At 45.9% G+C, this 15,821-nt stretch overlaps 1 protein-coding gene across 1 annotated transcript in view; it reads left to right on the forward strand.

The window, feature by feature from the left end:
* Positions 1–15,821, forward strand: part of RAD52 (RAD52 homolog, DNA repair protein) — a 110,609-nt gene that overhangs the window by 81,271 nt on the left and 13,517 nt on the right. The window contains exons 9-10 of the mRNA XM_068272890.1: positions 5,223–5,380; positions 6,817–6,918. Of these exons, the coding sequence (XP_068128991.1) occupies positions 5,223–5,380; positions 6,817–6,918 (260 nt within the window). The remainder of the gene's footprint in view (positions 1–5,222; positions 5,381–6,816; positions 6,919–15,821) is intronic.

Raw genomic sequence — 15,821 nt, forward strand, 5'->3', positions numbered from 1 at the left:
CAGGTTGTGCCATGGGGTATTCGGGAGCGAATTGTTCCGGCTGAGCATTTAAAAACTGAGAGGTTTATGGCTTTGTGGAAAGAGCGTTGCATTAGAAGGGGCATACAGATTATGGGGATGATAGTAGATGAAGAAACTATCCAGAATGATGAGCTAAAATCCCAGATTGAAACCAGTAGAAGTAAGTTGGAACCATTTAGTAATCAAAAGAATTTTGAGAAATTAAATCAGCAGCTGAGGGCAGATGTTGAAAAAACTCAAAAGAAAATTAAAAAGGACAAACAAGCAAAGTTTCAAGAGGATGTAGCTAGTTGGAATCAAGGGGAATTTTTTCAGTGTGATAGAGGAAGACCGAGAAATCGGTCAATGAGCAGGCATAGATCTAGAAACCGCAGTCCAAATGCAGCAGGACCTCAAGGTAGTAACCCGTCTGGTAAAATCGATTGTTTTTTTTTAGAACAAGATTCAGAAACAGAAAACGAGGGAGACGAGGAAGAGGTGGAAATAAAAGAAAAGACAAAGGGGATTTTGAGACAGGAGGAACAGAAAGGGAAAGGGAAAGAGAGGAAGGAGGTGGTAGAGAGGAGGGTGCAACCAGTAAGGAAACAGAATCGGTAGAGACAAACAATGTCATAAACCTCTCTTCTCACGAATTCAAGCCGGAAGCTTACTCTCTTTTGTCCCGTGGTTTAACATCTGCACCAGCCAGTAATGGTGATCCATTTCAAGTTTACAGAGATTTATGTTTTTTCTTGAGAAGGGTGCAGCTTTCCCTCACATATGGTGGCGACAAACCCATGACTCAAAGCGAAGTAGAAGAAGTTCCTAGACTGGACAGTTTAAGTGATTGGGAGACGTTGAGAGCTTTGGAGAGTTTGACTGATGAAGGAGGTTGGGGGACATGGATAGGTATTGATGAGAATGAGTCCATAGATAGTGGTCCTTCCAATCCATTACCGGTTGATGTGAGGATTAGATCCACATATATGCCTCCCCTAATACATCGTTTGTCTACGTTCAAGGAATTGGTATGTAGAGATTTCAATAAATTACATTGGAGTCCGTCCAATCATGAGAAAAATTTAACGTCAGGTGAAGAGCAGGCTCTGGAGCAATTAAAAAATCTACCTGATATCACAATCAAACCTAGTGACAAAGGTGGCAACGTAGTGATACTGTCCACCGACTATTACAGGCAGGAATGCCTGAGACTGTTGAGTGACGAGGAAACTTACCGCAGGTTGAGATCGGACCCGTTTCCAGCAATAAAAGATAAGGTCAATCAATTGTTAGATAGTGGACGTGAAATGGGGGTAGTGTCAAAACATGAATTTGATTTTTGTCGTGTGGAAACATACCGAATACCAGTGTTCTACACGATACCGAAGATACATAAACATGCAACCCTCCCCCCTGGCCGCCCAATTGTCTCAGGCAATGAGGGCCCTTTAGAGAGACTTGGTAGGTATCTGGACCTCAAGCTGAAGGGCATGGTTGAAAAGTTGCCATCATATGTGAGGGACACAGGTGATGCCCTACAGGTATTGGATACGGTTAGGATGTCTGAGGAGGATATAATTGTAAGTATAGATGTGGAATCACTCTATACTTCAATCCCCAATAACGTAGGAATAGCTGCAGTGTCCTTTTTCCTGAGTGAGCATTTTCCGCAGGCCCCAGAACATAATCAGTTCATTTGTGAGGCCCTTGAATTTGTTTTGACATATAATTGCTTTGCCTTTGATGGTCGGTTCTACCGCCAGATCAGGGGCACGTCAATGGGGGCATCCTGCGCTCCGGCCTACGCCTGTCTCCATCTCGGCTTGTGGGAGCGGCATGATGTGTACCCATTGGATGTCTTCCAGAGCAACGTGGTACTCTGGCTAAGGTTTATAGACGACATGCTCCTGGTCTGGCGGGGAACTGAAGAACAGCTGTCCTTATTTGTTGAGGGGTTACAAAGTAACTCAAGGAACATAAAGATAACATATCAGCATGATAGAGAGGTGTTGTCCTTTCTGGACTTATTGATTAACCTCCCTGGCGGTAAGCCCGTGCTGAGCACGGGCTATGCTGCCGGGAGGCACCGCTCAGGCCCCGCTGGGCCGATTTGCATAATTTTTTTTTTTGCTGCACGCAGCTAGCACTTTGCTAGCTGCGTGCAGTGCCCGATCGCCGCCGATCCGCCGCTATACGCGCAGCCGGGCCCCCGCCAGACCCCGTGCGCTGCCTGGCCAATCAGTGCCAGGCAGCGCCGTGGGGTGGATCGGAGTCCCCTGTGACGTCGTCCCGCCCCGTCGCCATGGCGACGGGGGAAGCCCTCCAGGAGATCCCGTTCTTTGAACAGGATCTCCTGATCGGCGATCGGAGGGGCTGGGGGGATGCCGCTGAGCAGCGGCTATCATGTAGCGAGACGAAGTCTCGCTACATGGAAAAGGAAAAAAAAAAAAAACGTATTTGCTGCCCCCTGGCGGATTTTGCCAAACCGCCAGGAGGGTTAAAAAAGAAGACGGAAGACTAGTCACAAGTACCTACCGTAAGCCCACAGCTGGCAACACACTATTGCATTATTCAAATTTTCACCTCCCAACACAGAAGAAAGCCATTCCAAATGGCCAATTCACACGAATAAGGCGAAATTGTTCGAGTGACAATGACTTCCACAGAGAAGTTGGTGATTTAAGACAGAGATTCAAAATGCGAGGATATCCCTCACGAATTGTTGAGGAAGCAGTAGGGAAACTGAATGAAAAAGACAGAGGGTCTCTGCTGACGTTGAAAGACGAGGAGAACACCCAAGCACAATAACAAGAAAAAGGAAGTTATAAGATTTGTGACTGAATATGGCCCGCATTGGAATGATTTGCAATGAAATTCTCCAAAAACATTGGCACGTGTTGATGTTAGACGAAGAGATCAAACGAGGCATTGGTGAAAGACCGTTTATGACGGCCCGCAGGGCGAAGAATTTAAAGGACCATCTAGTTAGGTCGGAATTCTAGTCCACACAACCTTCAACATGGCTGGACAGATATCCTAGAAGGGAGGGCATGTTTCCCTGTGGATCTTGTGTCAATTGTAGATATGTGGACAGAAGTAGAACGTTTACGAACTTTGATGGGTCCAAGGTCTTTGACATCAGAGCCAATATAAAATGCAACTCGACACGTGTCGTATATGCGATAAAATGTCCCTGCAACTTACTGTATATAGGGAAGACGAAAAATCGATTAAGCAGACGAATTGGTGACCATATTGGCAACATTCGGAATGGGGATCTCGATAGTCCCCTGGGGAAGCATTTCTTAGATTATCATGACGGTAAACCTGATGGTCTGGTGTTTAAAGGAATCATAAAACAACATATCCCTTTTCGAGGTGGAGACATAGAAAGGGAATTGTACAAAATTGAGCAAACCTGGATCTATCGTCTGGGGACACTTGCTCCAAAGGGCCTCAATACAGATCTCAACCTGTCATATTTTCTATGATCGGCAGTCCATGTATGAAGAGACTATGTTTTACAATGTCCTTGGGACGTATTTATATGCACTAACTGCTCTATACCTGTGTAAAAAGATTTGCCATCTCATAACAGAGAAATGATTCTAAAGTTCCACTCAAGTATCTGATAGAATAAGATCTGAATACAGTGATGTGTTTTTTAAAAGACATCTGGCCCCCCACCTTCGTATGTGTGGATTATACATGAAGTAAATGCAGCCTGAAAGCTGTGTGGGCGTGAGCTGGGACGTCTTAATACAAAAGAGGAAGAACTGAAGCCGCTGCCACCGAAACACCTTGAGAAAGCCCCGTGGGCGGGGCGAAACGCGTCGGTGGGCGTGGCTACCGCCGGAGTGCTCGCGCGGTGTCCCCACATGTAACGCTGGATACACTGACCGAGCTCCTATGGGAAACATTGTGCTGACAGCGCTGAGGCCTACATGGACGGAGAATAGCAGAGGAAGTTTCTAACACCCAGTGCACTGCGGTAATGGAAGGTCGTGTAAGCAGGAGCTTACCATCTAATTTGCGCAAGTATAATATGCTGACAAGCTGTAAGAAGTTCTGAAGCAATGGGGGAAAAAACGTTTGCTCCAAGCTGCTAGCCCCTGCACGCCAATGCCTATGTTTGAACTGTCTGCCCGCAAGTTGTTTGCAATAGTAGCCTCAGTTGTCTGTGGAAGTTAAAGGCCATAAAGAACTGCAGTCATTTAATACAGTGGTCCCAGGGAGGCCGGTGTATGTTACAATAACACAGTGTGTGTGGTGTTCAGGTGGTGGATGAGGACAAACAGATCTTGGTTGCTTTGTGTTTTCTGCATAGGCTGCGGCTGGGCGATTACACCTTGCAGATAACCAGATCTGGTCCCTCTATAGATAAAAGCGCGCATATCCTGGCCAGGTACTATTGTTTTTAAGCAAACAGATTTTAACTATGTCCTGTGATCTTCATGCAGCCAAGGCTGTAATTAAAATCTATTTGTATGTACAGAGAGACAGCAGTCTTGTTTAAAGTGTATGTGGCTGTATAAGAATTAAGCTGCTGGCTCCTTGCTTGTCAAGTGGTACAAGAGGTCCATAGGGGGAGGCTCTCCTTTACAAATTTTGTTAATGAATATGCTCCCTGTTGCTAGGGAGAATTGTTCTAATGCCGCCTATGGAGAGCCCCATGCTTCTCCTGACCTCCAGTCTAAGTACAGGGATGGAGCGGCAGCAATTGGAGGCGATTGGCATTGGGAAGTGGCAATTGCTTTGAACAGTGCAGAGTGGATGCAAAATGGGTATCCGTACTGTGCCGGCTTTGCATCCTCTAAGGTGGGAACCGAGCTTGAAATAAAACATTTAAATTTGTGGTGCTTTTGTTTTGAAGATATTTGCAATATTTTTTTTTTCCAGACTCTGACATCACCTAACCCCCTTCCAACAGTGTACGTACATAAAACTGGTATGGTTACTTAGTGCCACATTTGTGATGCACAGTTCATTGTTCTGTCCTATAGTTTAACGTTTTTATACAGGTCAAAAGTTCACCCAGCCCATGCACTATTGTTGGGGTGCTGGGCAAACTATGGTACCCTACTAACAGCTAAAACATTTTGCTTAGAGTTTCTTGTTAGACCTACAGTTTGTGATCTTTACAAAGCTAATGAAGAAAAGCAGCAATGAAAGCGTTGCAGCTATGAACCTAAATTCACAAATTTGGCTTCTTCCTCCCCCAGCTCTGGGACTGACTCCTCCAATTCTGTGCCTCAACCAGACATGGACGCCACTTATCTGCGGAAACTGCGGCAGAAGCAGCTACAGCAGCGTTTCCGGGAAGAGAGGGAGAAAAAGCAGTGCCAGAGCATGGCAGCACCTATAGATGGGGTACACGGAGGTGAGAGAAGCCCATTGAATTCTTGGCCATTTTTGAGTGACAGTCAGTGATCTGAATTATTCAGTGTAAAGCACTGTGAAATGTGTCAGCGCTATTTTAACCACTGTGATAATAAATAGATAGACTGCATAATGGAGGAAGGTGAAGGCTAAAACATCATAGTTATACTGATTTACATAATTTTTTTGTTTACTAAATTTTATTGAAAAACAAAGTCATATACAGACAAAGAATTCTCAGTAATGAGGTACATCAGCACATTTCACATTGTACATATTGATGTTGTTTTCCAAGCATATGGAAATAGTTTTTGTACCGTCTTAGCGCCTTCCATCCAGAGACGAGACCCTTTTTTATTTCAACTTCATATTCCTGTGAAATAGCTTTCATGTCAAGCTGCTCTACCTCTGCAGTTTTTAAATCTGTGAAGGAGAATGGGGAATGACAAAAGTGTAGGTCCACCCCAAAGTCCATATTTCAGCTGTAAGTTGAGCCTAGTGGGCTGTGTCACTGCCTGGATTCATATATTTGAGTTTAACCACAGATCTAAAGACCAGGCCATTTTTAACAAAACCAACAAGTTAAAATCTTTAGTAGGGAGATGCTGCAGCCATAATTCTTGCATCTTTTCCCACTTACATTGTGTGACTTTCCGGGATGCACACTCCCTGATAAATAAAGCTATAGCAGGAAGATGTGCAGATCTGGAGACTGAAGCACAAAGATCGCACCAACAGTGGAATAGGGATATACCGTGTTTCCCTGAAAATAAGACACTGTCTCATATTAATTTTACCTTCAAAATATGTGCTAGGGCTTATTTTCGGGGAGGTCTTATATTTTGTGGCGGTAGCCAGATCCCCCTGTATATAGACAGTGTATATAGTCAGACCCCCCATATAGCCAGTGTATATAGTCAGACCCCCCATATAGCCAGTGTATATAGTAAAGACCCCGCTCCCATATAGCCAGTGTATATAATCAGACCCCCCTGTATAGCCAGTGTATATAGTCACCCGCTTGTTCAGCCACCCACCTTACCTAATCTGCTCCCGCTCCTGACCCCCACCTTAAAGTCCGGATCCCCCTGCAGTTTATGCCGGGATAGCAGTGCGCACATCAGCGGAGACTTGCTGTGAAAGCAGCTACGGTAATGTATCCGGTAACAGCGCCGACAGGAAGTAAACAGAGGTCACTTCCTGTTTAGGGCGGCACTTTCACCGCAAGTCTCCGCTGATGTGCGCACCACTATGCCGGCATAAACTGCAGAGGGATCCGGACTTAAAGGTGGGGGCCAGGAGCAAGAGCAGAGTTGGGTTTGGATGATTTTTGTACCAATTCTGCAGTCCTGTTTACTTCTATAGACCTGATTTTATATATATATATATATATATATATATATATATATATATATACTATAATTTTCACTTTTTCAGGAAAATCGGCCACTCCAAGGATACCTCCATTAAGTCACAGCACTCCAGCAACAGTGGCATCTGCACAGGTCACATCTGCCCTGGAGGATGAATACCTGGCAGGTATGACTTCACCCTGGAAGTCTCTGGACTCATGAGCTGCTGGCTGTCCCGTCTTCTAATTTATACTGCATTGCTTACATCTTATTGCCTTGTTCTGGTTTAAGAAAAGAGGTTTGTTCTTTTCGTGCTCTGTTGATGCGACAAATTGTTGTATCGCCTGTTGATAATGTGAACCCGCACTGTTGTATGTTATTCCTACGTAGTTTTATACAACTTTAAAAAAAAGTGATGATGTAATATGTAGTGAAATCTTAGGCAGCTGGATTGGCAGGGACTGTAATAGGAAGCCCTGACTTTTAGCTCTCACTTCTTCCTACTCGCATACAAAAGAGGGCATCATTGCTCTTAATTCAAATATATTTAAAGGTACACAAATGTTAGGAAGGGGCAAAGCTGCCAAGTCAGAAAATCAGTTTTGTGCTCTGGCTGGGCACAGCTTTTGAACTTTCCAGTAGAATAGTTAAATGCTTTTGTAAAAATTCTCGTGCCACAACTCTCACTGTCAGTGCAATAGAAACCTTCTTACGTTGGAACTAAATAAATTAAGCCACAAAGTATCTGTGGCATTTGACAGATTTCCATCTTTTTATTATCAGCTGCTTCATTTACTGTATACAATAACTGGAGTTGTGCCACAATGTCTGGCTATTAAATGCGATGAGCACAGGCAAATGACGAATTCTGTTGTAGGAGATGTCTGTCTGAGGGAGCATATATGTAAGCAGGTGGTTTTGGCACTAGGCACCGCTATAGTACTAATGCTATAGTGCGCACCCCACGCAAGGATAATTTGAGGTTCAGTCAATCACAGCATCCCCAAATTACTTCTTCCTCTAAGTTGCTACGGCTTGGAGATGGAATAGTATGTAACGGCACCAGGAATTTGAGCAGCAGCAGGGTGAGCTGTCATTCAGCTCACCCTGCGCCGAACTCACCGGCGGTGTACCAATATGTATGCGCACATATTGCCCTTCCTTCCCATACACTCCCTACACAACAGGGCCAGTACACATGATATACTGATCTCGATTGATGGGGATCGGCACCAAACCCTCTGGTGACATTGCTGGGCAGAGGCTGTACAGATGTGTATTCAGCCTACAGGCTGATGAAGTGTTCTGCGGAAATGTGGGGGATGATGGTTATGGATGGCCGATAGAGTGGCGCAGACGTGATGTCAGGCATAACGAGCAGCAAGAACAAAACTATAGCCAGTCACTCGGCTGGGTTGATCCGCCTGGCAGGTCATGGGCTGCTGTACACATGCTGATTTATCGACAAAGGTGATCATTGTTTGCTGTCTCAGCCAACTTTAATCTAGTGTGTATAGTACTTTTTAGAGCTCCCCTCTATTCTGTTTTTTTTTTTAGGTATCCTTGCAAAGAAAACAAGGATAAAGTCCGGTACAGCTACAACTATTATGCCTAGCACACACCATACAATTTTCTGTAAGATTTACCTGCCAGATAGATAATTTCCAACATGTTGGAAATGATCTATGAAACCATCTATCTGCCTAGCAATTAAGCATTGTTCTACTCAGCAGGAGATAACCAGAAGACAATGCACCAGAGATAATGACCAGTCTCTACCAGACTTTACAGAAAATAATCTAATTACAGAAAATCTAACACAAAATTGTGGGGTGTGTACTAGGCATTACACTGAAACTTAAGGCACCATACACTGGTCGATTGCCACCAGATCGACCAGCAGATAGATCCCTCTGTGATCGAATCTGATTAAAGAGGGATCTATTGGCTGCCTACACTGCAAACAGATTTTGATTCGATTTCACTATGAATGCCGCCGCCCCTGCATACATTACCTGATCCGGCCGGCGCGTGTCCCCCGGTCTCCGCTGTCTCTTCTCTGCTCTGGGCTTCAGCTTCACTTTACTTCCTGTCGGGGGAAGTTTAAACAGTAGAGGGCGCTGCCCCGACAGAAAGTTAGTGAAGCCAGCCAGAGAGCCCAGTGCAGAGAAGGGACCGCGGGGACACAAGCCAGCGGAACAAGTAATGTATTGCCACTAGCGTGGGTCGTCGGACATTCGAACGCTGCTATCGACGCACTCCCAACCCGCCGGCGATCGAGCGAAATTTTGTGCACGGACAGATCGGGATCGATCGATTTCAGACGGAAATCGGTCGATCAGTAAAATTGACCGGTCAGCATTTGAGCATCGATTTCACAGCAGATTCGATCACAGTGATCGAATCTGCTGTGTATCGGCGGGAAATCGAGTAAGTGTATGGGCACCTTAACCTTCCTGGCGGTAAGCCCGAGCTGAGCTCGGGCTATGCCGCGCAGGAAGATATCTCAGCCCCTGGTGGGGCGATTTGCTCCATTTTTAAAATGCTGTACGCGCAGCTAGCACTTTGCTAGCCGCACGTACAGCTTGATCGCCGCCGCTCTGCGGCGATCGCCCGCAAGCAGCGGCGCAAGAGGGCCCCCCCGCCAGAGCCCTGCGCTGCCGGGACCAATGAGTTCCAGGCAGCGCTATGGGCTGGATCGGAGGCGTCTGACGTCAGGACGTCGGCTGACGTCCATGACGTCATTCCGATCGTCGCCATGGCGACAGGAGAAGCCAAACGGGAGCGCGTTATATACGCGTTCCCCTGTTTGCTATTGATGCCGGCGACGATCGCACTAGAGGGACACATGCGCCCTCTAGTGGTGTTTCATGTAGCTACCACTCTGGTAGCTTTACATGAAACAAAAAAAAAAATAATTTAAAAAAAAAAAAGGGTTTTTGCCTATATGGCAAAAAAAAATTAACCGCCAGGAGGTTTAAGGGCTTATGGCAGGCATACACTATTTGATGTGGTAATCTGTTGACATCTACCAGATAATGGTTAATTTGCTGCCAGGCACTGCTTGGTATTAGATCAGGTATCATCAGAGATCCAATCTAATTGTGTTTGCTGTGCCACTGTCACTAATTTGATATTGCTTGAAGGAGTTAAAAGCTAAAGGTGGCCATACACTGGTTGATTTGCCATCAGATCGACCAGCAGATAGATCCCTCTCTGATCGAATCTGATCAGAGAGGGATCGTATGGCTGCCTTTACTGCAATCAGATTGTGAATCGATTTCAGCATGAAACCGAACAGTCTGTGGAGCTGCCGCCGCCCCCCCCCGCCAGCTATGCATTACCTGCTCCGGCCGGCGCGAGTCCCCCGGTCTCCGCTGTCTCTTCTTCGGTCTGGGCTCCTCCAGCTTCACTTTACTTCCTGCCAGGGGAAGTTTAAACAGTAGAGGGCGCTCTACTGTTTAAACTTCCTGCCAGGACAGGAAGAAGTGAAGCCTGCCAGATTCGGAGCCCAACGCGGAGACGGAGCAGCGGTGACCAGGGGACTCGCACCGGCGGAACAGGTAATGTATTGCCGCTGTATTGCGTCAGTCGTCGGGCATTCAAACGCCGCACTCCCGACCCGCCGGCGATCGAGCGAAATCTTCCGCACGGACAGGAACGATGGGAACGGTCGATTTTGGCCGGAAATCGATTGTTCGGTCAGCATTTGCGCGACATTTCACAGCCGATTCGATCAGTGATCGAATCGGCTGTGTATCGGCTGGAAAATCGGTAAGTATGGGCCCCAGTTTCATTGGTATATACACACAGAACAGAGGATCTGTACATATAGCACAGCAGCATTGGATTCCAATAAAACATCCAGATACACTGTTTGAAATAATATATATATATATATATATATATATATATATATATATATATATATATATATATATATATATATATATATATATATATATATATATATAATGCATATATGCAGAAAAAGAAAATTAGAAAAACATTACTGAAAATTAGAAATATTCAGTACATTAAAGGACAACTGAAGTGAGAGGGATATGGAGGCTGCAATGTTTATTTCCTTTAAAGCAATGCCAGTGCCTAGCTGTCCTGCTGATCTTCTGCTTCTAATGCTTTTAGCCATAGACTCTAAACAAACCTTCAGTAGATAAGGCGTTACTGACATTGTCAGATCTGACAAGAGATGCAGCATGTAGTGTGATTCAGACACTACTGCAGCCAAATAGATCAGCAGGATGCCAGGTAGAATTAACTGCTTCTAGATGGGCAAGCTTGCAAAATGATACAGAAATTCAAGTTTGGATCAAATTTATGTACAGTTAGCGAGATAGTTAAAATGGTCATGTGTGTTTCAAGATATATTGCACAATGGTTTGCACTTATTGTGCAATATACTTCTAAGACCTAATGTGGATAAGTAAAATGCTGTATAAAGTCGAATTGTGAATCTGCAATGTCAAAAAGAAGGCCAAATCAGCAGCAGATGAAATTGGGGAAAAGCAAGCAGGTTGTTCCTTTCCCCCAGTATGTGCAAAGATGCAGATCGCAAGCTGATAAAGGTAAATACATATGCTTATCCAATACATGTTTTCTAGCCCATGAAGTGATGCATTGGATGAGGGTAATTGGCTACATTTAACAGTATGCAAATATGTTAAAAATGGATATAGAGTTGAAACTATGATTTAATACAACAACGGCAAGAATAACTACAACAAAAATATAGTGTGTTTCCAGCACCGCCTCTGCGAGCGATCAGTCTAGTGGCTCGATTTGGCCAAGCAACGGCCGAGAGCATTGTGCTCCCCACTCACCCTGCCCTTTGACCCATGGAGGTAGCCTTCCTTGTTGGGGGAAGTTTTTTGTTGGTTTTTTTTAGATATTTATCTGACATTTTGTTAAATTTAAAGGAACTGAAGTCAGTGTATTTACTTAATTTCCTATGAGAACAAAGTTAATGACTTACACAAAATTCAGTAAACCTGTATTTTTACCTTTAAAAAAAATCAAAAATCAAAAGGTACTGCTTTGGCTCTACCCCCTTTGAGTGAAAATCTATTTCATTTAAAGGGATCTGAACACTGCCCCACAACATGTATAAAACAAACCTCCCCCTAAGGGAGGTTTGTAAATAGTGTGGGCTGCTGTGGACCCACAGGTGGCACAGTTTGAAAATGTACAGGCTGGGGACATGCATTGTGGCGGCTGGGGACATGCCACACTGCTGCAGGAGCTTTCAATTGCTTCAGCTTTGGGTCTGGCTAGAAAGAGTGGCCACCTCCTTCCCTTCTAAAGTTCCCTGGTATCTAATGCCCTCCTCTCTACAGTCCCCTGGTATCTAGTGGCCCCCTTCTCTCCCCTATACAGTTCCCTCAAAGCCCCCCTACTGCCCCTATACTGTTCCCTGGTGTCTAGTGGTCCTCCCTCCCCTTTATACAGTTACTTGGTGTCTAGTAGTCCCCCTCCAACCCCTTAACAGAACCCTGGTGTCTAGTGCGTTCTCCCTTCCTCCACTCATATGGCTTTATAGTGCTTGTTCCCTCCCTCCGCCCATATAGCTTGCCTGATGATACAGGGCTTCACCTCCAGTATATTTTCTCTGGTGGTCTAGAGAGTAGTGCCAAACATAATGCAAAGTGGGGAAACCACTTGTGGGCCAAATTTGATGGTTCTGTAGGCCAGACTTTGACATGTGTGTCCTAGAGAAGGCATGTTCAAAGTCCGGCCTGGGGGCCAAATGTGGCCCGCCAAGCCTTTTCTGGTGGCCCCCAAAGCTCTCTATAGTCATTCCATGCAGCCCGCAGGCTGTAGCTGTAGTGCCACATGCAGGGGCCACCTTGTGTTGCTGCTCTGCTTCCCCCTTTGCATATCCACCGCTGTAGCAGTCACTGATTAGCAGCTGCCATTGTGCCAGCAGCAGTAACAGCCACTCGTTAGCAGCTGCCACTGTGCTAACTGCACACTGTACAGAGTTTATTTCCTGTGTAAATGTTTTATTGTACTTAAAGGGACACTTAAGTCAAACAAAAAATGAGTTTTACTCACCTAGGGCTTCCAATAGCCCCCTGCAGCTGTCCGGTGCCCTCGACATCTCCCTCCGATCCTCCTGGCCCCGCCGGCAGCCACTTCCTGTTTCGGTGACAGGAGCTGACATGCTGGGGATGCGAGTTATTCTTCGCGTTCCCAGACACATTAGCACCCTCTATGCTGCTATATGGTATATGATATATGCTATAGCAGCATAGATGGTGCTATTGTGGCCAGGAACGCGAAGAATCACTCGCGTCCCCAGCCTGTCAGCTCCTGTCACCGAAACAGGAAGTGGCTGCCGGCGAGGCCAGGAGGATCGGAGGGAGACGGCGAAGGCACTGGACAGCTGCAGGGGGCTATTGGAAGCCCCAGGTGAGTAAAACTAATTTTTTTTTGTTTGACTTAAGTGTCCCTTTAACGACAATCGGCCAAATTTTGTGTTGAACATTACTAGTTTGGCCATCTAGCACTCTCAAGAATGGCGCTATGGCCCTTGGCCTAGAAAGTTTAGATGGAATGTCCTAAAGTGATGCTCCTGAGGAAGATGGACACAGTGAAACTTGTGAGCAACCAGCTCCACCTTGTGGTAAGCTGGAGATGTAGCATGTGCTTACTCAGTTGTGACACCTCGTGGCATGGCCTAAAGGTTTAAATGTGTGCTGCTTCTGGGTTTTGTTTGGTTCGCTACAAAAAAAAATTCAAGAGTTCCTGGTTTTCCATAGCTTAAAGTGGAACAACAGTGTTCAGACATATTGTCTAAACTTAGCACTCTGTGCTCCCTGTAACATGAAACACAGCAATGTAAAAGTAATTTTAGTTTTGAAAGTGAAATGCCTTCCTTTCAGTTTTCCTGGACTGTGGGCACATGGTTATGTCTACAGGAAGATGCCAACTTAGATGCGAGAGAAATCCAGGATTAATAGTGAATCTCTCCCAACATTCATCTCGGGCAACAGCTTCAAAAGTTGACCCCAGCAAAGTGAAAGTTAAAGAGTAACGGTCAGGCATGAAATTAAAAATTAATGCTTTTATTTGTATCTGTAGTAACTGCAGCAGCTTCTGAAATCTGATCCATACAAATAAACCAGCGCTGCAGTCGCACAATGATGATTTATGACAGTGCACTTCCTACTACAGAGCTGGGTGGAAGTGTCTGAAGACTAGTAGGACAGGCAATGCACACACAATAAGACAGAGGAGAAAAAAAAAGAGTAAGGGAGGAAATTACGTCGGGATTGGCTTCAAGACAGACATAGTCAAGATGGAAAAATGCTAAGGATTTGCTCTTTTTTTACTCTATAAAAATCACTAAAATCAAAACATGGACAGTGCAATACAAATGTTAAAGTGAACCAGAGAGCAACTTTATTAAAAAATAGAACAAGCTTTTATACATACCTGGGGCTTCTTCCAGCCCCATAAGCCTGGATCGCTCCCACGCCGCCATCCTCCACTTCCTGTATCGGCGGTACCGGGTCCCGTCACTTCCGGCGGACGCGGCCAATTATCCGCATCACGGGCTCCCTCCATACCCGTACGCATGAGGCTGCGCAATAGGCAGCCTCATGCGTACGTATATGGAGGGAGCCCCGTGTGATGCGGACATTTGGCCGCGTCTGCCTGCCGACTGGCCGACTCGCGGCAATGACGGGACCCGCTACCGGCTGATCCAGGCAGCAGAGGACGGCGGCGTGGGAGCGATCCGTGCGTACGGGGCTGGAGGAAGCCCCAGGTATGTATAGAAGCTTCCCCCCAACCTCTCTGGTTCCCTTTAAAGGGATGGTCCAAGCAAAATAAAAAAAATTAGTTTCACTTACCTGGGGCTTCTACCAGCCCCATGCAGACATCCTGTGCCCTCGGAGTCACTGCTGCTCCAGTCCCCCGCTGGCAGCTTGCCGACCTCGGAGGTCGGCGGGCCGCATTGCGTACATTTGTACGCATTCCCGCTAATGCAGGAACATTAACACATACATTTTTACGCGTCAGTGGTTTAATGCGTAAATTTTTACGCGTTGCACCACTAACACGTAAAAATGTATGTGTTATTGTTCCTGCACTTCCGGGAATGCGTAAAAATGTATGCAATGCAGCCCGCCGACCTCCGAGGTCGGCAAGCTGCCAGCGGGGGACTGGAGCAGCAGTGAGTGACTACGAGGGCACAGGATGGCTGCATGGGGCTGGTAGAAGCCCCAGGTAAGTGAAACTCATTTTTTTTATTTTGCTTGGACCTTCCCTTTAACTATAGCAGGTATTTATCTACTTATTTATTTTGTTTGTTTTATTCTGAGATCGTATGTCTGATAGCTCCTCTTTAAAGTGAACCAGAGTCAAAGCACCCTCATGTATTTTACCATATATATCAGTGGGAACATTAGAGGAAACACCTACCCTGCTCTCTGCTTCATTCTTCACTGTTCAGCCTGCTTCTTAGCAGCCCTGATAAAATCCAGAACTGAGAATTGTCTGGCTTTGCTCAGGAATCATTATAGCTGAGTCTGTCTCCTCTGATGTGTTTTCAAGCCCAAGCCTACCCCCTTCTGGCTCTGCTCAGGAATCATTTTAGCTGAGTCATTATAGCAAAGCTAGACTGAATGCTCAGTCGGGGATTTTATCAGGGCTGTTGAGACGCAAGCTGAACAGTGAAGAATGAAGCAGAGAGCAGGGTAGGTGTTTTCTCTAATGTTCCCACTGATATATATGGTAAAATACATGAGGGTGCTTCGTCTCTGGTTCACTTTAAAGGGAGATATTTGAGCTTTAAGGGTGTGCCAGAAAATCCTTTTAAAGAGACTCTGTAACATTCAAAAGATCCCCTGGGGGGTACTCACCTCGGGTGGGGGAAGCCTCCGGATCCTAATGAGGCTTCCCACGCCGTCCTCTGTCCCACGGGGGTCTCTCCGCAGCCCTCCGAACAGCCAGCGACTGTGCCGACTGTCATTTCAATATTTACCTTTGCTGGCTCCAGCGGGGGCGCTGTGGCGGCTTTCCATTCCGAACTACACGGAAATACCCGATCTCATTCGGGTCCGCTCT

This window comes from Hyperolius riggenbachi, chromosome 3, assembly GCF_040937935.1.
Source record: "Hyperolius riggenbachi isolate aHypRig1 chromosome 3, aHypRig1.pri, whole genome shotgun sequence".
NCBI classification, from domain to species: domain Eukaryota; kingdom Metazoa; phylum Chordata; class Amphibia; order Anura; family Hyperoliidae; genus Hyperolius; species Hyperolius riggenbachi.